At 62.1% G+C, this 17,802-nt stretch overlaps 13 protein-coding genes across 13 annotated transcripts; 7 read left to right on the plus strand and 6 right to left on the minus strand.

Moving 5' to 3' along the window:
* Positions 1-136: 136 nt before the first annotated feature.
* On the plus strand, positions 137-937 carry OSTLU_34271 (MC family transporter: oxaloacetate; the record flags this gene model as incomplete). Its single annotated transcript, XM_001416619.1, has 1 exon — positions 137-937. A coding segment is annotated over one exon (801 nt), but the record flags the coding sequence as incomplete, so codon positions are not given.
* A 474-nt stretch (positions 938-1,411) lies between these two features.
* OSTLU_4561 (predicted protein) lies at positions 1,412-1,774 on the plus strand (the record flags this gene model as incomplete). Its single annotated transcript, XM_001416620.1, has 1 exon — positions 1,412-1,774. A coding segment is annotated over one exon (363 nt), but the record flags the coding sequence as incomplete, so codon positions are not given.
* Positions 1,775-2,012: 238 nt separating this feature from the next.
* On the plus strand, positions 2,013-3,899 carry OSTLU_92438 (predicted protein; the record flags this gene model as incomplete). Its single annotated transcript, XM_001416621.1, has 1 exon — positions 2,013-3,899. One exon carries the CDS (start codon positions 2,013-2,015, stop codon positions 3,897-3,899), a length of 1,887 nt encoding a protein of 628 aa, XP_001416658.1.
* Positions 3,900-4,069: 170 nt separating this feature from the next.
* On the plus strand, positions 4,070-5,326 carry OSTLU_86714 (predicted protein; the record flags this gene model as incomplete). The annotated part of the gene is made up of 1 exon (XM_001416622.1): positions 4,070-5,326. One exon carries the CDS (start codon positions 4,070-4,072, stop codon positions 5,324-5,326), a length of 1,257 nt encoding a protein of 418 aa, XP_001416659.1.
* Positions 5,327-5,380: 54 nt separating this feature from the next.
* OSTLU_34446 (predicted protein) lies at positions 5,381-5,965 on the minus strand (the record flags this gene model as incomplete). The annotated part of the gene is made up of 1 exon (XM_001416907.1): positions 5,381-5,965. One exon carries the CDS (start codon positions 5,963-5,965, stop codon positions 5,381-5,383), a length of 585 nt encoding a protein of 194 aa, XP_001416944.1.
* Positions 5,966-6,425: 460 nt separating this feature from the next.
* OSTLU_5639 (predicted protein) lies at positions 6,426-7,325 on the plus strand (the record flags this gene model as incomplete). Its single annotated transcript, XM_001416623.1, has 2 exons — positions 6,426-6,644; positions 6,738-7,325. Coding segments are annotated over 2 exons (807 nt in total), but the record flags the coding sequence as incomplete, so codon positions are not given.
* A 66-nt stretch (positions 7,326-7,391) lies between these two features.
* On the minus strand, positions 7,392-9,077 carry OSTLU_30595 (predicted protein; the record flags this gene model as incomplete). The annotated part of the gene is made up of 1 exon (XM_001416908.1): positions 7,392-9,077. One exon carries the CDS (start codon positions 9,075-9,077, stop codon positions 7,392-7,394), a length of 1,686 nt encoding a protein of 561 aa, XP_001416945.1.
* Positions 9,078-9,453: 376 nt separating this feature from the next.
* On the minus strand, positions 9,454-10,461 carry OSTLU_34162 (predicted protein; the record flags this gene model as incomplete). The annotated part of the gene is made up of 1 exon (XM_001416909.1): positions 9,454-10,461. The coding sequence occupies one exon, from the start codon at positions 10,459-10,461 to the stop codon at positions 9,454-9,456; it is 1,008 nt and encodes a 335-aa protein (XP_001416946.1).
* A 131-nt stretch (positions 10,462-10,592) lies between these two features.
* Positions 10,593-12,167, minus strand: OSTLU_30597 (predicted protein; the record flags this gene model as incomplete). The annotated part of the gene is made up of 1 exon (XM_001416910.1): positions 10,593-12,167. One exon carries the CDS (start codon positions 12,165-12,167, stop codon positions 10,593-10,595), a length of 1,575 nt encoding a protein of 524 aa, XP_001416947.1.
* A 314-nt stretch (positions 12,168-12,481) lies between these two features.
* On the plus strand, positions 12,482-14,500 carry OSTLU_24228 (predicted protein; the record flags this gene model as incomplete). The annotated part of the gene is made up of 1 exon (XM_001416624.1): positions 12,482-14,500. The coding sequence occupies one exon, from the start codon at positions 12,482-12,484 to the stop codon at positions 14,477-14,479; it is 1,998 nt and encodes a 665-aa protein (XP_001416661.1). The 3' UTR covers positions 14,480-14,500.
* A 156-nt stretch (positions 14,501-14,656) lies between these two features.
* On the minus strand, positions 14,657-15,226 carry OSTLU_8424 (predicted protein; the record flags this gene model as incomplete). Its single annotated transcript, XM_001416911.1, has 2 exons — positions 14,657-14,858; positions 14,949-15,226. Coding segments are annotated over 2 exons (480 nt in total), but the record flags the coding sequence as incomplete, so codon positions are not given.
* Positions 15,227-15,709: 483 nt separating this feature from the next.
* On the minus strand, positions 15,710-16,091 carry OSTLU_30600 (predicted protein; the record flags this gene model as incomplete). Its single annotated transcript, XM_001416912.1, has 2 exons — positions 15,710-15,757; positions 15,918-16,091. The coding sequence occupies 2 exons, from the start codon at positions 16,089-16,091 to the stop codon at positions 15,710-15,712; spliced, it is 222 nt and encodes a 73-aa protein (XP_001416949.1).
* A 501-nt stretch (positions 16,092-16,592) lies between these two features.
* On the plus strand, positions 16,593-17,681 carry OSTLU_14610 (predicted protein; the record flags this gene model as incomplete). The annotated part of the gene is made up of 1 exon (XM_001416625.1): positions 16,593-17,681. The coding sequence occupies one exon, from the start codon at positions 16,593-16,595 to the stop codon at positions 17,679-17,681; it is 1,089 nt and encodes a 362-aa protein (XP_001416662.1).
* Positions 17,682-17,802: the final 121 nt, after the last annotated feature.

The raw sequence follows: 17,802 nt of genomic DNA on the forward strand, positions 1-17,802 counted from the left end.
CGCGCGCGAGCGCCGCGCGCGCGCGAGCGCGATGTCCAGCGCATCGTCTCCGAAGCGCCGAAGCACGCTCACGCTGCCGAGGCGCGACGCCGTGACGCGAAACACGAACAAGCTGCAATTGCCCGGTTGGGTCTCCATGCCGAACTCTGCGCTCGCGTCCTGCCTCGCGGTGCTCGCGACGAACCCGATGGACCGCGCGAAAACGATCATGCAACTCCCGGGCGTCGGCGCGTCGTGGGGCAAGAACATGCGGGAGGTGACGATGAATATGGTGAAGAAGGAAGGCGCGCTGCGCGGGCTGTACAGAGGTTTACCCGTGGCGATGGTGCGAGAGTCGTCGAAGAATGTGTTTCGAATTGGGCTGTTCTTACCGGTGCTGAAGGTGATACACACGGATGATGATAACCCAGCACCGGCGTGGAAACGGTTCATGGCGGGATGTCTGAGCGGGGGGATCGGGGCGGTGTCGAGTAATCCGTTTGATTTGATCAAGACGCGGATGCAAGTGCCGGCGGCGATGTGCGAATACGAAAATGGAATGGTGGCGTTGAAGAAGATTTGCGCCAAGGAGGGGTGGAAGACGTTATATAAAGGTGTGGGCGCGAGTGTTATGAGGGACATGCTCGGCTCGAGCGTGAATTTGACCGTGCAGTCCATCGCAAGCGAGGCGCTCGTGAGGAATATGATTTTATCGCCGGGTTCGCCCGTGCTCGGCGCGCTGAGCGGCGTTTTAAGCGCGGCGGCGTCGGTGGCGGTGATGCAGCCGATCGACACGTCGCGAGCGTACGTGTATCTCAAGCCGCACATACACAAAGATACTATTAGAGCATTTAGGTACATAGTTTTGAGGGAAGGGCCGTTGGCGTTGTACAAAGGCTCGCGCGCACACTTTTTCCGCACCGCGCCGCACTATGCGGCAATGTTTGCGCTACTGGAGATGATCACCGGCGGTGAACGGAAGGTTTTACTGTCAAGGAACAAGAATGTACTGGAGAACGTGCATATGTTCGACGCTCTGTCCAAGGACAAAAGAATCCGACTGGCGAGCATGGTCCAAATGAAACACTTTAAAGCGGGTGAGCAAATCATCGGCGCCGGCGACGAAACGCCTGGGGAGATGTACATCATGACTCGTGGATGCGTCAAGATTGACCAAGCGAATAAAAAGGGGAAGAAGGGGAAGAATACGGAAGATCAAGGGAGCGACGTCATCCATAGTGGCGGTTACTTTGGCGAATCCTACATGTTCTCCTCTGAGGCGAGCAATGAGACGGTCACGGCCGTCAACGACGTGACGTTGATGGCTGTGCCACGAGAAGCCTACGAAACGTGTCGCAAGGGCGAATTTGCTTCTGCTACTCTCTTCGACGAAGGGTTCGATGACCCTTCGAAGGAAATCGGTATGGCTTGGCGTCGGCTTCGCTACGAACGCACGTTGGCAAAGATCCCTGTTTTCGCCGACCTCGGCTCCTACGAGCGTGCCATGGTAGTTAAACAAGCCAAACGGTTCAGTTTTAAGCCCGGTGAGAAAATCATACGCCAAGGTGAAGTTGCGGACAAGTTTTACGTCATCCTTAAGGGTTCAGCCGTTTCCACTAAATCCGACGGCGACGTCGACCACGTCGCCCCGGGATCAAAAATCCCTCCCGACCGCATCATGCGCAACTTTAGCCAGGGTCAATACTTTGGCGAGCTCGCGCTGCTTACTGGCCAGCCTCGCTTAGCAACCATCGTGGCGAACGACTCCTTGGAAGTTCTCGCCATCGATCGCGACGTCTTGAAATCGTTGCGCGAAACATTGCCGACGCTTGAAGACGAGATCATTCGCAATCTTCGCAGATTCGACCACATGGATTCATTTACCACAATGTCTATAGCGTAGTTACTCTTGTTATTTTAGCTTTTCATTCACGCGACGCCCGTCATCACCGGCCAAAATCGCGTCTTCGTCGCCGCTGGCGCGAACCCTCCGCCGCCGCTGGGAGCGCCGCACTCGTCGTCGCGCGTGCGCCATGGACTCCAAGTGGTTCACGCGCGATGTCGCGGAGCTGAGGACCTGGCGAATCATCGGCGCGTGCGCGTGGTCCACGCTCGCTATTTTCGTCGCCGTACGTCGCGCTCGCGTCGATTTGATTTCGATTTCGCCAACGTCCGCATTTGATTCTCGACGAAGGCGACGACTGACGGAGCGCCATCGCGACGCGCGCGCACAGGCATACGCATACTTCACGTGTGTACACATTCTTGGTGGTGACTTCCCGCACTGGTCGCGCGTGGCCGTGGCGTTGACGTACGCGGCGACGCAACTGCCAGCGAGCGCGGCGACGGCGATGTGCGCGAGAGCGAGCACGGCTGATTTCGTGCCGAACGGCGAAAGGGACGCGTGTGGAATCGTGCGAGGGGAGAGAATCGGTGAACGGTTCGCAACGGCGATGATGCGGGATGGGATGACGATCGGGGCGTTGGGCGGCGCGTTTGCATGCTCGGGGAGTTTGGCGTGCTCGCTCGCAGCGAGGACGACGCCGACGCGGGGCTTGGTGGGGATGATGACGGTGAACGCGTCCGACGCTACGTTCGCAGCGCAATTTGGCTGTGTGTTGGGGGTGATGACAGTGGTGAACTTTTGGTTCAACGATGGTTTGGTGGTGAAGTTTTCATCGGTGCAGCGACCGCGCGGGTTGCGGTTGAAACGCGCATTTGCGCCGTGCGCTCTAAGTGGATTGAAGCGTTCCCTTTATGCGTGCGTGGTGCATATTTTGGTGGTAATTGCGAGTCGATTCCTCGTCCAGCTCAGCGCGAAATCGTCTCGAGGTTTGTTCTTGGGGTCGATGTCGTGTTGGGGCGCTGGGGCGCTCGCGAGCGCTTCGTGGGCGCTCGCAATTTTCTGCGCCGAGATCGTGCACACCGAGCGCTATGAGTTCAGACCGCAAAGTTTGACGCAAGGTCCGAAAGTTGCGAGCGAACCTCTGATGGCGGCTTTGCATTATTTCGAAGTTCCGTTCGTGCAGCACTTGGCGTTTGCAGACTTGTGCAACGTCGCCGAGAGCGGTGGACGCGGACGGCGCCAGCTCATCTACGGCGATACCCCCGATGCGGCGTGGTCTGTGGTGATATCGATCGCTCTCGCGCCGTTGGCATCGATTTCGCGTTCGGTGAACAAGGCGATGGACCGCACTATGTTGGCGGCGTTGCGAGACACGGATGCGGATGCGGCGCAAAGGATTAGTGAAAAGTACGCGCAAATGAATACGCCAAAGCCCAAATTTCGACACGAGAGCGCGCAGACGCAACAAGCGTGGAATGCGTTGCGTCAAAGCGAGGTGCTCTCGACCGATGTTGCGGCGCGTGAGTTGTGCACGGTGGTCAAGGCGTACGGGCAATTGGCGATTTGGGGCGCGCGCGCTTCGTCTTCGCTCGCCGTCGCCGCGAAAAAGGAAGATGTTCGCGGAAACGCGCGTTCGATCAATCCGTCGCTCAGTGCGATTGTGCGAACGTTACTTACGGCACAATTAGCATGTCGGACGATCATCGAGCAAGGTTCTCCTCCCGTGCGCGCCTCCAGTGGGTTCACCTCTAGCGATTTGGCGTCGACGTCAAAGGCGAATTCCATCGTCGCGAAGCGAAACGAGATCATCAACAACGTCTTGTACGTTTTAGGAATCACCGCCACCAATAGAAATGATGCAAACGGTGCTGTGACGCCGGCTTTCACGCCCGCAGTGGAGACTGCGAAGAGAATATCGGACACCGTGGAGATCGCTTTGGGCGCGCTCGTCGTCGAGTACGGCGACGACGTCAAAGTCATGCTTCGCGAATCCGAACAATTCGGGCCGCCAGAGTTCGGCACACCGAACGAGCTGTTTGATGCCTTAGAAACAATCGCCACCGACTTGGCGTGACGGATGACGTCGTCGATAGAAGTTAAATTTGTAACAGCGAGCGCGTCGAGAGCTCTACCTACGACCCACACCGCACCTCGCGACGCGACGCTCTCGGCGCCGCCGAGCGCTCGCTTTCGAGCGTCGACGGTTTTAACTGCGCACGTCGCGACCACGTTTCGTTCCGCGCGATGTTTCGCGCGTCTGTGGCGCTCGGCGCGCGTCGTCTCTCGAATGGGTACCTTTTCGCGTGCCCGCGCGCCGCCGGCGCGCGCGCGCGACGACGATACCGCCCGAGCGGCGCGACGTGTCGACTCGACGTAGAATGTCGTCCGTCGTCGTACGACGAAGAATTGCGAGAGAAGACGGCGCACGCGCGCGCGCACTTTGACGGCGTGGCGACGCTGCCGAGCCGCACGGAGACGTTCGAGAGCGCGCGAGAGGAGTTTCGCATGCGCGCCGAATTCAAGGTGTGGCACGACGGCGATAGGAGTTACTTCGCCATGTGTGATTCCGATCGACCGAAGGACCCGGTGGAGGTGGTGGACTTTCCGATGGCGAGCGCGCGCATTCGCGAACTCATGCCAGAGTTGCTGCGCGAGGTGACGGCGACGGAGACGCTGCGAAGAAAGCTGTTTCAAGCGAATTTCCTCACCACGACGACCGGAGATGCGGTGGTGAGTTTGTTGTACCACAGACAGTTGGATGAAGATTGGGAACGCGAGGCGGAGGCGATGCGGGCGCGGTTGGGGATCGACGTCATCGGTCGCGCGAGGAAGCAAAAACTTGTCCTCGCCAAGGATTTCGTGACCGAGAAGGTGTTGATCGATGGGAAGGAATTTAGTTACAAGCAGTTGGAGGGGTCGTTCACGCAACCGAACGCTGGAATTGCGGCGCAAATGCTCGCGTGGGCTCGCTCGGCGGCGGTGAGCGATTCACCAGACGTCGTCGCGGCGGCGACGCCGCGAGACGCGAATCGAGATTTTCTCGAGCTCTATTGCGGCAACGGACATTTCACGATCGCGCTCGCGCCCTTGTTTCGCAAATGTTTGGCGACTGAAATATCGAAATCGTCCGTCGCCGCCGCGCACGTGAACATGGCCGCGAACGGAATCGACAACGTCGTCACCGCGAGACTATCGGCGGAGGAGCTGTGCGACGCCCTCGACGGCGGACGCGAGTACACGCGCCTGAAGGATATAGATCTCACGACGTACGATTTGAGCACCGTGCTCGTCGATCCGCCGCGCGCCGGCATGGGCGACGAAGTGAGCAAATTCTGCGCGCGCTTCGACAGGATCATTTACATCTCGTGCAATCCGGAAACTTTGGCGCGAGACTGTAAAATTCTCGGCGAGACGCACGAAATCAAACGATTCGCCGTCTTCGACCAGTTCCCTTACACCCCGCACTTAGAGTCGGGCGCGCTCTTGGTGAAGCGCGCGTGATGCGCGGCGAAACGTCCCGGCGGTGATCTCATTGTACAAATAAATATTCTACAACTAGTGATGATACGGTTCGCCGCGTAAAATCGTGTGCGCTCGATACAACGCCTCCGTCACCACCAACCTCGCCACTTGATGATTCAGCACCATCTTCGACAACCGCAGGCTCTCGTTCGCTCGATCGATCACGTCTTTCCCGTGTCCGAACGGCCCACCCAAAACGAACACCCCTCGCTCGTAGCCCTCGTCCCCGATCCTCGCCACCAATTCCGCCACCTCCTCGCTCGACGCGTCCCGCCCGCGCTCGTCCAGCAGCACGACGTAATCCCGCGCCGTGATCGCCCGCATCACCCGCTCGCCCTCGTGAACCTTCTGCAGCTCGGTATCCTTGACGTTCTTCGGGTTTTGTTTCACCGTCTTCTCCTCGAACGGCGCGTAGCGCGCGCACCGCCGCGCGTACTCGTCGACCGCGTCGTCGACTTTCGCGCCGCCGCCCTTGCCGACGACGACGACGACGAGCGGGACCGCGCGCGTGGACCGCGCGGTCGAGGACGCGGACGACGCCGCGCGCGCGGACGCGGCGATGCGTCGACCGCGTCGCGCGCACGCGCCGGACGCGCGCAGGAGCGCCGTCGTCGCCATGCGTCGCGCTCTGCGCGCGGCGTCGAGCGACACCGCGAGGTCGCCGCGCCGCGCGCGCGCCGACGCCGCCCCGGCGCGACCGGGCGTCCGAGCTCGTTTTTTTTCGTCGATCCGCGCGCGACGCGACGCGACGCGATCGCGCCGTCGCGTCGACGCGCGTCGCGGTCGCGCGCGTCGTCTCGATCGTCGATTCGTTTCGCGTTCGCGATTCGAACGCCGTGCGATCGATCGCGACCGCGACCGCGACGCGCGACACACGACGACGACGACGACGGACCGACGCGCGACGACGACGGTGATGCGAGCGAAACGAACGCCGTCGCCGACGGCGCGCGACGGCGCGGACGTCGCGCCGACGGGGAATAAAAAACCGAAAAAGGCGACGACGACGACGACGGTCGAGCGGAGCGACGCGGCGCGACGGGACGCGCCGCGAGACGCGCGCGCGTTCACGGCGATCGCGTGGAACGTCGCGGGATTGCGCTCGTTTCACGAGAAATCGCTCGATCGGTTGCGAGGGGTGATCGCGGGAGAGGCGCCGGACGTGGTGATTTTGCAAGAGCACAAGCTGCAGGAGACGCACTGCGCGGCGTTTACGGAGCGGTTGAGGCGGGACTTTCCGATGTATAAGACGGTGCAGTTCGCGGTGAGCGTGGCGAAGAAGGGGTACAGTGGAGTGGTGGTGATGTGTAAGGCGGCGCGGAATGGGACGAGTGGGTCGACGCAGGGCACGTTGGACGCGATGTTCGGCGGCGGGGCGAAGGACGAGGAGGCGACGTACGACGGGCCAAAGTTGTTGGAGATTCGCGAAGGGTTGGGCGCGCGAGGATACACGGACGAGGGACGGACGATGACGCTGGAGTTTGAGGGGTTTTACCTCGTCACCGCGTACGTGCCGAACAGTGGACAAGATCTGAAGCGTTTGGATTATCGAATCGGCGAGTGGGAGCGCGACATGCGCGCGCATCTCAAAGAACTCGACGCGAAGAAACCGGTGGTGTACATGGGCGATTTGAACGTCGCGCATCTGGATTCTGATATTTGGAACGTCGGTGCGTCGCATATTAAGAAGAGCGCGGGGACGACGCCTCAAGAGCGCGAGGCTTTCGGGGTCATGCTCGAGGAGAACGACTTGCGCGACGCGTTTCGACATTTCCACGGCGACGCCGTCGGTTGGTTTTCTTATTGGAGCGTTCGCGCGGGGAATCGCCCGTTCAACAAAGGTCTTCGACTCGATTACACCTTGGCGTCGAAAAGAGTCTTCGACGGCGGCGCTGATGGCGTCGAAGTTGTGGACGCGTTCATTCTCGACAAGGTCCTTGGGTCTGACCACGCGCCAGTCGGCGTGACGCTCGCGCTCCGATGATTTCTCGCCGCGAGAAAAAATTGGGGGTTAGGCCGCTGCAATTAAAATACAAATTTTATGCTATGGGTCGCCGACGATCTTTTGCCGTTTCGCCGGCGTCGTCGACGTCGAACGTTTTTGCCGCGTTTTCTGCCATCGCAGCCGTTGTCGTTGGTAAGTCAAGTTCTCGATGACTTCGCTCGACAGTCCGTAATCGTCGTCTTCCGCGTCTTCCGCGACGTGTCGCGGCGCCGTTTCTAATCTCTTTTCTTTTTTCCTCCTGATCCTTGTTTCAGCGGCACGCTTGGCCGGGTCCAACATGCGTCCGTACAAATCTCTTCGGCCCTTCGCGGTATCTCTGATTTGCGCGCTGAACGCTTTGTATTCCTTACTCGCGGACTCTTTACTTTCAATGTAATCGAGGCGTGCCTCGACTTGACGATAACGAGCCTCGGTGGGCTTTCCCGGATAGAGCACAACCATGATAATGTAATGCACGCGCAACCATACGATTTCTTCTTTTGAAGGACGTCTAATTTCTCCAACCTTCAACGGTGCTTTTTCATCCTTCTTTTTGAAAAGGGTATCCGGCCACCATTGTCGTTCGTCGTCGAAAACGTGCTGAATCGTCGCCTCATCAACCGGGTTGCATGCAAACATCTCAGCCGCCTTGTCCACTTCCAAATCGTCGTCTTCTATACCCGTGAGTTCGCTGCGAATATCGCTGATGTCAGTATGCGTGATACCCAAGCCTTTGATACCAGTCAACATCGTCGCCAGCATGACCCAGGCGCGTTTATTCGTTGGTTGTACCTCGACGCACGTCGCGATCGACTCGAGCATAATTCGTCTCATCTGCTCAACGTTTGCTTTTTCTTTTTCTCCAGCTAGTAGCTTCCACAGCATCATCAACGATGTGTTCGACGTCGGATCGATTCGCAGCACAGCCTTGCACGCGTTGGTTACTTCTAGTCGAAAGGCGTCCGAGTCCAAAGTTGAGCCTTTCGGATGTCGCGTCTGCATGGCGTTCATCAAGAGTTCCGCGTACGCTGCGTTTACGTCCGCATCGTTGGGGTTCTTCATCAAGCACTTTGTCAGTACTTCTCTCGTTCTCAGAAAGCTGCCTTGAAAAGCTTCAACCTGCGCCAACGCCACCGCGCACGCGGCATCGCCTTCATCTAAACGAATCGCCTCTTGCAACGCCGCCTTGGCCTCACCGCCTAATTTCACCGCCTCGACGTCATCCACGGGTTTGTGATGTTTACTCCCCGGCCGCCACACGAGTGGTAGCACCCTATCTCCATCGTCCGATAACCCTGAAAACCTAATCGCGCGCATCCTTCGCACCCAACGTAAATGCCGCAGCAGCGCCGTCGTCTTCGCCAACGGGAATTTCGTATCGTCTCGCACGGGATTTTTCGGCGATTTTTTCCGTCGCTCTCGGAGCACGGCAATCGCGCCTTCGATATCATCATCGTCAACTAAAAGTCTCGCCGCGCGTTCCATCGTATCCGCGTCGCTCCGCGCGCTTCCCACCGCGCTCAGCGTCTTGACGCGCTCCCGCACGCGCGCTTCGTCCATCCTCGTCGACGCCGCGACGCGATACTCGCTCGATCCCGCCATCGCTTCCTCGCTGATCAGCGTCTCCAGCGCGCAGTACAGCACCTCACGATCGATCCAAGACCGCTTATCCGAAACGCCAGCCGCTCCTCGCGCTCGGTCTCGCGTCTCCGCCTCGCGCGCGCCGGCGCCGCTCAGCGTCCCCATCGTCGCCCTGAGCATAGTCACCGCGCACAGCGCCGCCCGCGCGCGGTCGCCTCTTCCGCACGCATCGCGAAGCAACGCAATGAGGCTTCGCGCGACGTTCGACGCGCTTCCGCACCGCGACACGAGCGTCGACGCGCATAACTCGGTGGATTCCTGACGAACCGCGCGCAGGCGCCGACGCAAATCGCTGCGAGCGTCGTCGAAGCTCGCGAACGCGCGCACGGCGACGGGAAACGTGCGCTCGTGTTCGTGGTGTCGAGCGAACATGGTCGAGAGGTCAGGGCGGTGGGCGAACGCGCATCGCGCGCGAGTGGCGGTTTGAGGCGACGCGCGCGCAGTCTAACAGTCTAAAATGAAATTACACGAAGAAGGGCGATCAGTCGTCGCCGTCGCGAAATAAGTCGTCCAATTCGCCCCCGCGCAGTTGGTTCATGTGTTTGTGAGCCTTGCGCGCTTGCTTCTTTTGAACTTTTTGTTGGTACTTGGTGACGTCGCGCTTTTTGGATTCGGCGCGCTGGGCGTTCGGGGAGACAAAGGTTTCGTCCTCGAATAATACCGCGCCGCCGAACGCGCCAGCGAAGATTTTGATCGGGTGCAAGCACAACCGAGGACCCGTCTCGGAGAGGGTCAAGCCTTGGGTTTTCACCTCCTTCCCCGCGGGATGGACGACTTGATAATTCCGAAACCACACGCGATTGTCCTCCCAGTAAAAGCACATTTGATGATCGTAGAACGGCTTAGATTTGAAGTGTCGGTACGGCGTCGCGAAGGTTTGAATCAACGCTTCCTTTATCAACCGTCTGTGCGCCGTCTCATCGAACGCCGGCGCGAAGTGCAACGACGGTCGACTAAACTTCAAGTGATTCCCCGTCATCTTCAGCTCCGCCATCGTGTGCACGTTTTCCACGTGAAATTTAATCGAAGGCCCGCTCGGCGTCTTCGCCAGCCACATGTAACAATCTTGTTTCTTCCTGCACTCAAAAAACATCGCGCTCGAGCATCCTCGCAGATCCGCCGCCTCCACGACGACGTTTCTCTCGTTCTTCGTGTCCAACTTCGCGTCCTTCTTCGCGTTCGGCACGAGCGTCAGCAGGTCCAGCATCAGGTGTCTGTACCTCGACGTCGCCCCTCGGCTCGTCAGCACGAGCGTCTTTTCGTTTTTATTCACCAGGCTCGCGTCGACGCTCTTCGCCTTTCCCTCCGGGACGTAGCCCGTGCCCGGGACGACGCTCGCGCGTCGTCGCTTCGCGTGCGCGTCGTTCACGGTTTCGTCCTCGCTGTCGCTCGCGACGTCGCCGAGCGCGCTCGCGGGGCGCGCGCGGAGCTCGGCGAGGGCGTCTTCGTCCGCGCGCGCGCGCTCTTGGCGCTTCTTCTTGTTCTTCATCGCGCGCGCGTCGTGCGAGCGACCGCGGGCGGCGGCGTGTGCGAACGAGGCGCGGCGGCGGCGGCGGCGGACCACCGGGACGGCGCTGGGGGACATTTCGCGAGCGGGACGGAGGCGAGGGAGATTTTGGATTACAGCTCCGCGGACGGCGATGCGAGGTCGAAAGGGGGAGAAGACGGCCGCGTTGACGCGTTGGAATCGCGCGCGGCGTCGTCGACGGTGGCGTGGGATCGATCGGCGTCGGCGGGGAGGAGGGAGAAGTCGGCGGCGCGCGAACGCCGAGACGCCGACGAAAGGAGCGGCGGCGCGGAGACGCACGGGATGATGATCTTGCACGCGGCGACGAGCACGAGGAAGGCGGTGAGAGGTGACCACGAACGATCGGTTGGAATGACGGCGCCGGTGGTGTCCGTGCGCGTGGGCGCACCGATGTGTAGGGCGCGGACGACGCCGGCGGAGACGTAGGCGGAGACGAGCGCGCCGACGTCGCTGGCGAAAATCAGCGCCGCGAAACCGACGGCTTCGAGGTTTTGCGGAGCCATGATCGCGCCTAATGTGACGATTGGCATGTAACCCACGCGCAAGCCAAAAATTGCGAGCGCGTTGACGATAGATAACGCCGCCACGGCGCCGGTTGCGGGCGGCCGCCACACGATGAAGAGTCGACAGAGACCCAGCGCCGCGTCTACGACGGCGCCGAAGACGAACATCATCCACGTGGGCGACGAGACGAGAAGCGCACGAATCTTCGTCAACGTTCCGGCGTCGTTTTCACCCACAGAACTACCAGACGCGCTTGCGTCTCCGAACGCCCAACCGAACGCCGCCGGCGCGGCGAGCGCGCCGAGCGACGTAAAGAACGCCACCAAACCAAACTCATAATCCTTCATCCTATCGCTGAACACGGCGTACGTATACGACGCGAATGTATCCAACGCCGTCGGTGCGATGCGGTATAAAAACACCAACGCGGCGCACCGTAAAAAATCAACCTCGGCGAGCGGCGCGTACGCCTCCTTCGCTCGCGCCGTCCACGACGCGCACGACCGCGACTCCATTTCACGCTCATCTTCTCTTCCCGAATCGACATCTCGCGATATATCACTCTCATCCACGCTCACTAACGCCACAGCGATCGCGACGAGCATCCAAATCCCGCTCGCCGCCGCCGCCGTCCGCGCGCTCGCCGCCGCCAGTCCTCCCGCGCTCGCTAAATCCCCCACCACGCTCCCCGCCGTCCTCGCCGCCATCGCGCACGCCTGCGCCATCACCACCTCATCCCTCGACCTTCCCGCTTCCCCGCCGAACCTCTCGACGACGTATCCATCCAACGACGCGTACGCGTGCGCCGCGCCCGCGCTCGCCAGCGTCCCGAACCCGTACGTCTGCGCCGTCGTCCGCGCCGCGCTCGACCCGAGCGCGCCCGCCAGCGCGACCGCGCATCCGAGCGCGACGTGCGCCGCTCGCGTGCCCCCCCTCGCGCGCGATCGGTCGCTCACCGACGCGTACAGCGGCTTTAACGTCGCCACCGCGAACACAAAGGCGTAAAAGCGATTCGCGCCCTCGGGCGTTTCGTCCCACGCGAGCGCGCGATTCCGCACCAGCGCGAGCGGCGTCGTCGACGACTCCACGGCGAGGGTCAGGAAAAAGTAGCACGCCAGCGCCGGGGCGTGACGCGCGAGCTCGGCGCGCGTCGGGCGCGTCATACTCTGACGCATCGGCGCCGCGTCATGGCGACGGCGTCCATCGACGCCCTCGGGCCGAGCGAGCGCGACAGCGTGCGCGTGAAGATACGCGTGCATCCGAGCGGCGAACACTTCGTGCGCGTGCCGAAGACGGTGCGCGAGACGACGCGAACGCGACGACGCGAAGCGAAGCGAGGGGACATCTTAAAATAACCGACGCGAGCGCGCGGCGGCGCGGTGACGATCGCGGCGGCGAGGCGGAGGCGCGAAAACGGCGCGCGGCGAGGCGTTCTCGAGGACTGACCGAGCGACGACGGCGACGATCGCAGGCGCTGATGCCGGCGGTGAAGCGAATCGTGGAGGGCGTCTCGGGCGTGCCGGCGAACGCGCAGCGGTTGCTGTGTCGAGGACGCGTGCTCGCGGACGAAGCGTCGATGGAGAGCGCGCGAGTGGAGGATGGAGACACGCTGCTGCTGGTGACGCGAGCGCCGGAGACGGAGGCGAATCCGAATTTGGCGAGGGATCCGCACGCGCCGGAAAACGCGGAAGCTCGCGGAAACGGACGAGGCGAGGGGACGATCGGGGACTTGTCGCAGATGATAACGTCGTTACTCACGGCGAATCCAGCGATGTTAGGGGCGGTAGGACCGGCGGGGGGGGCGGTGACCGTGGAGTTTAGCATCGGCGGACCGCCGATGGGGGGCGGGGGGGCGCGAGCTCCGGCGGCGGGTCAACGCCGCGAAGAGCGGGCGGCGGGCCGGGGTGGGCGTGGACAACCCACGAACGCCACGGCGACGACGGCGGTGCAGCAAAACACGCCCGAAGAGACCTTGCGTAGATATCTGCAGAACGTTTTACGGTTGTTGCGCGGTTTACAAGTGCGCTCGACGCCGTTGTCCACGCCGGGTGATGGAAACTCGGTCGCGAGCGAGGACGCATCTCGGACGATAGAGCAGCGTCCCATACATTTTGGCGTGCAATGCGATGCGTGTGAGGTTATTCCCGTCCGAGGGACGCGGTACAAGAGCGTGGCTCACGACGATTACGATCTGTGCGAGCGTTGTTTCTTCGCTGGTCGAGGCGCCGCGTGCGGACCGTACGCGAAGCTCGACTTGCCGTTGCCGGCTGGTTTACCCCCAGTCGTTCAAAACGACGATGAAACGGACATGAATCAAGGCACAACACGTGAACAACGCAGTGAAGCCGATGTGGATACTCTCGGTGGCATGTTGAGCACGGCGGGAGAGATCGCTCGTCAAGCCGCACCGCTCATCGATGTCGTCGCGGCGAGATTCGCTCGAGACAGTAGGCAAAACACAGTCGAGACGCAGGCCGCGAACTTGCAAGTCGCCAGTCTAATGCATTCAGTCGGCGCGCTTTGGTGTGAGCTCGCGCGATGCATGGCTGTCGTGCCACCGCCTCCAGGCGTCATGACACCACAGGGTGCCGCGATCGCCGGCGACGACATCAACAACGCCCAAAGTTTTTTTAGCTATCCGCAGGTATCTTACATCGCTAATTCAGGTGAGTTTCCGCACACTCGACCGCCTGGGATGCCATTGCATACCCAAGACGGCCTTTTTGTGCAAGGAAACCCTCAAGCTCAGGCTGTGAGACCTGTAGGCGTCATGCATGTCATGCACCAGGTGCATGGATTGCAGCAAGGCTTGGAAGGTTTGCCGCCAGAGCTTCGCGAACTGCTGATGCGTCAGGCGGCGCAAGCTACACCAGCGCCAGGTACTAATCCTGCCGCCTCTGCCGCTACGACTGAGGCGCAGCAACCGCCGCCGCCTTCTCAAATGGTCAACCCGCACGGTCGTCGGCAAGCGCAAGCGCAGTCTTCACAGAGAGCGTTGAGTCGATTTTTGGGATCTGTACTTAGGGCAATTCCGAGTCCGAGCTTCATGACGTCGCAAGCTGATCACACCATCGACGCGACGACACAAAGCGGCGGTATTCAAATCCCTACCGTCCCCGCGCATCGGGATTCAACGACTCTCGCGCATGATTTGAACTCTGCGGTGACGGGCGCGGCGGGTCAACGCCCTCCAGTGGCGCCGAGTCAACCCGTCGGCACGGTCCCAACGAGCGCGACGAGCGCAAACGACAGCATTTCTCGCTCTGGACAAAACGAAACGCCGAATCGCGCTCGAACGCGTGGTGATTCCAAGGAGGAGGACGCCAATGGGCGCGCGGCAAAGGCGTCCAACACTGGGAACGGCATGTCTCCCGCCGCGAGCGCCGCTCACCTCGCGAGAGATCAAGCGACGAAATCGAACTTAGGAGCGAGCACTTCGCACGTCACTCGAAATGAGGAAGACGACAAAGAATAATTGATTGATGATGAGTGCACCAGTGATTGCGACGCCGATTGATTTGTAAAACAAATTTGCGAACATTTACATGGATATTCTCCCGCGCCGTCCCCTTGTGCGCAGCATCGCGAGCGCTAACGCTCCGACGGCCGCGCCTCCGAGATGACCAGCGTGCGCCACACCAGACCCACGCGAATCTTGAATGCCCACGATATCTCTCATGAGGAATAAACCTCCTAGTAGTATGCTAGGCACTGGTACGATCGCGTAAAGGTAAATCGTCCGCAGTGGGTAAAGCAACACCTCGAACGCCACGATCGCGTTCACCGCCCCGCTCGCTCCGAGAGCGGCGGGAGTGAAGTAATACCCTCGCTTCGCACCGCTATCTTCTACGAACCTAGCGACGTACGCGTCGAGACGGTCGAAGAAGTTCCCTCGGCCCTCCTTGTACCGCTCCATTCGTTTGCGTCGTTGCCTCGCGCACCACGCCACGTGCGCGGCCGAAGCCCCGACGCCCCCGACGCAATACAGCGTGAGCAAATACCGACCTCCGAATCGCTCGCACACGCTTCGCCCGAAAAAGTACAGCGCGATCATGTTCATTCCCAGATGCGTCAAATCAAAATGAGAAAACGCCGAAGTCAACATCGTGTGCCATCGCCCGTGCGCGAGCGCCTCCTCGCTCACCATGAAATTCTTCCGCATGAACCGCCCGTCCTCGGTCGTGGCCCAGGCGTAATACACCGCCCCATTCAGTCCTATCAGCGCCCACAGCGCGCGATCGCCGTCCGCGGATCCACCGAGCGCGTCCCAACCGCGTCCCGGCGGCGGCGCGCCGCGGTACGCGCGTCTCGTCCCGTCCCACCCCCCGGTCCTCCCCGCCTCCCTTCGCGCGCCTTCGAACAGCGACGACGACGCGTGGGACGCGCGCGCGGACGTCGCCGTCGTCGCCGTCGCCATCGCGCGTCCCGCGGCCGTCGTCGCGCGCGGCCGTCGTCCAGTCATCGTCTCCGTCTCAACCACCCTCGCGCCCGCGCGCGCGCCCGCGCGCGCCACCTCGCGCGCGACGCGCGTCGCCGTCGACGCGCGCATGATTTTAGACGACCGCGCGCTCGAGCGAGCGAACGCGCGCGCGCGCGAGCGACGGACGCGTCGTGAAGTCGCACTACAAATCATCCGCGTCGAGCTAAAATACATCCCAGCCTCCCTCGCCTCGCCTCGCGCGCCTCGCGCGCCGCGCCGCGCGCGCTACAAGAACTTCTTCCTCGGTCGTCCGTACCGATCGTCGTTCGCGTCCTGCGATCGTCGTCGTCGTCGTCAGTCGTCGGTCGATTCGATTTAGGTTCGTTCGATCCCTCGCCCGTTCGCCGCGTCGCGCCCGCGCGCGCGCGTCGCCCCCGCGCGCGCGCCGCCCGCGCGCGCGCACGCCTCGCGTCGCCTCGCGTCGCGCACGCACGAAATCCCTGACGGCGCCGCGATAGATGAGCGCCGGGACGAAGACGCCGAAGACGGCGAAGAGCCCGATCGTTCGCGGCGTCAGGCGGAACGCGCGCTCGATCGTCTCGCGCGCCGCGCCGTTGGCCTCGATGAAGGCGTTGGGCTTGAGCCCGGTGGGGTCGGCGCCGGCCATCGCGCGCGACGGCGACGCGACGACGCGCGGGGGTGTGCGAGCGCCAGAGCGGGACGCGGCGGGGACGACGGGACGACGGCGCCCGCGGACGCGATCGCGCCCGCGCGTCGGCGACGAGACGACGCGCGCGGACGTCGGCGACGACGCGACGCGCGCGGACCCGCGCGCGGGCGCGACGCGACGACGCGGGGGGGAGAGGATTCGGCGTCGGGATTCGGGACGGGGACGTTCGCGTCGCCGAACGGCGTCGACGCGCCGGGCGACGGCGACGCGGGCGCGGAGAATAAGAGTTTGAGCTCGCTCGGGGTGTCGCCGGGAGATCTGGCGCGGCGCGCGGTGAAGGCGCGCGGCGAGGGGGACGGCGGCGCGCGAGGGACGGCGACGACGCGACGAGACGAGACGAGGGCGCGCGAACGCGAGCGCGAACGCGAGCGCGACGAGGGAGACGCGAGCGCGATGGAGTCGGACGCGACGAGGACGCGCGACGAGGACGCGGGCGCGATGCCGAGGACGATGCGAGAGGCGCTCGGGGAGTGGCGGGGCGAGTTGGAGGCGGCGGAGGCGGCGTTTTTGGCGATTCACGCGTTGATGCTGGATTCGGGGGCGAAGACCGCGGGAGAGATTGAATTGCGCGATGGACTCGCGCGGCGAGGGTGTTACTCGGCGCGCTATGCCGTCGGAGCGCGCGGGAGAGAGGATACGGTGACGTGCTCGGTGCGCGCGCAGCCGGTGGAGTCGCGACTGTCGGTGTTCGGGACGCTGGAATCGGACGCGGGATCGGCTGGCGTCGCGTACGCGACGCTGATTCAAGCCAGCGATTACGTGGACGAGGGGGGGTCGATCACGCCCGAGGGTTGTCGCGCGCTGTGGGCGAAAGTGAAAGAAGCGATGACTACGAAGCTCTTCGAAGCGGCCGAGGCGCAGTTGGCGGGGATCCTTTCGCCCGGCACGCTCATGTCTCTTCCCACGGACGTCAAACGTAGAATCGCCGAAAATCTAGACGCGTACGGGTTGGCTTACTGCGCGTGCACGTGCAAAGAACTCCGCGCGGTGTGCTCGGACGACGAGCTTTGGACGCGGCTTTTACAGACGGATTTCGACGTGCCTCCGATGCCAACTGGAATTTCTTCTCGCTCGTTGTACAACAAGCACGCGATGCGTAGATCGGCCGAGCGAGAGGAACGATTACGGATGGAGTCTTACCATCCGATGCCTGGTCGTTTGCCGCGTCATGGCTTCATGCCCGATCCCGATCGCGACATTTACGCCGGAATTCCCGGCCACGTGCCCGGCATCATCGGCGGCGATTACGATTTGTGGCCCGGCGGTCTCAACCCGAATCCGCCGCCGCGCCCGATCCCTGGTTACGGTAGAGGAGGATTAGGTGGACCCGGACGACCGAGAGGAGGCTGGCCCGGCGGAGGGCCTCCTTTCCCGCCGCAACCGGGCGGGTTGCCTTACAATCCCGATCCCGACGCCGATTTGCGAAACCCTCCCGACATTCCCGGGCGAGGCCGAGGCGGATTCCCGAGCATGCCTCCCAATCCGGGATGGGACGGACGACCACGACCGCCGCCTGATTTCTTTTAGCTCCCTTTTAGCGGTCAGATTTAGCGAAACGAGATCGATTTGAATGTATAAAACAGTTGCCGCTTTTGCTTGCATTTAAAGCCGCGTTCGTGTCGTGGTATCGAATTCGAATTTTTAGTCG

This window comes from Ostreococcus lucimarinus, chromosome 3 (genome assembly GCF_000092065.1).
Source record: "Ostreococcus lucimarinus CCE9901 chromosome 3, complete sequence".
Classification (NCBI taxonomy): domain Eukaryota; kingdom Viridiplantae; phylum Chlorophyta; class Mamiellophyceae; order Mamiellales; family Bathycoccaceae; genus Ostreococcus; species Ostreococcus sp. 'lucimarinus'.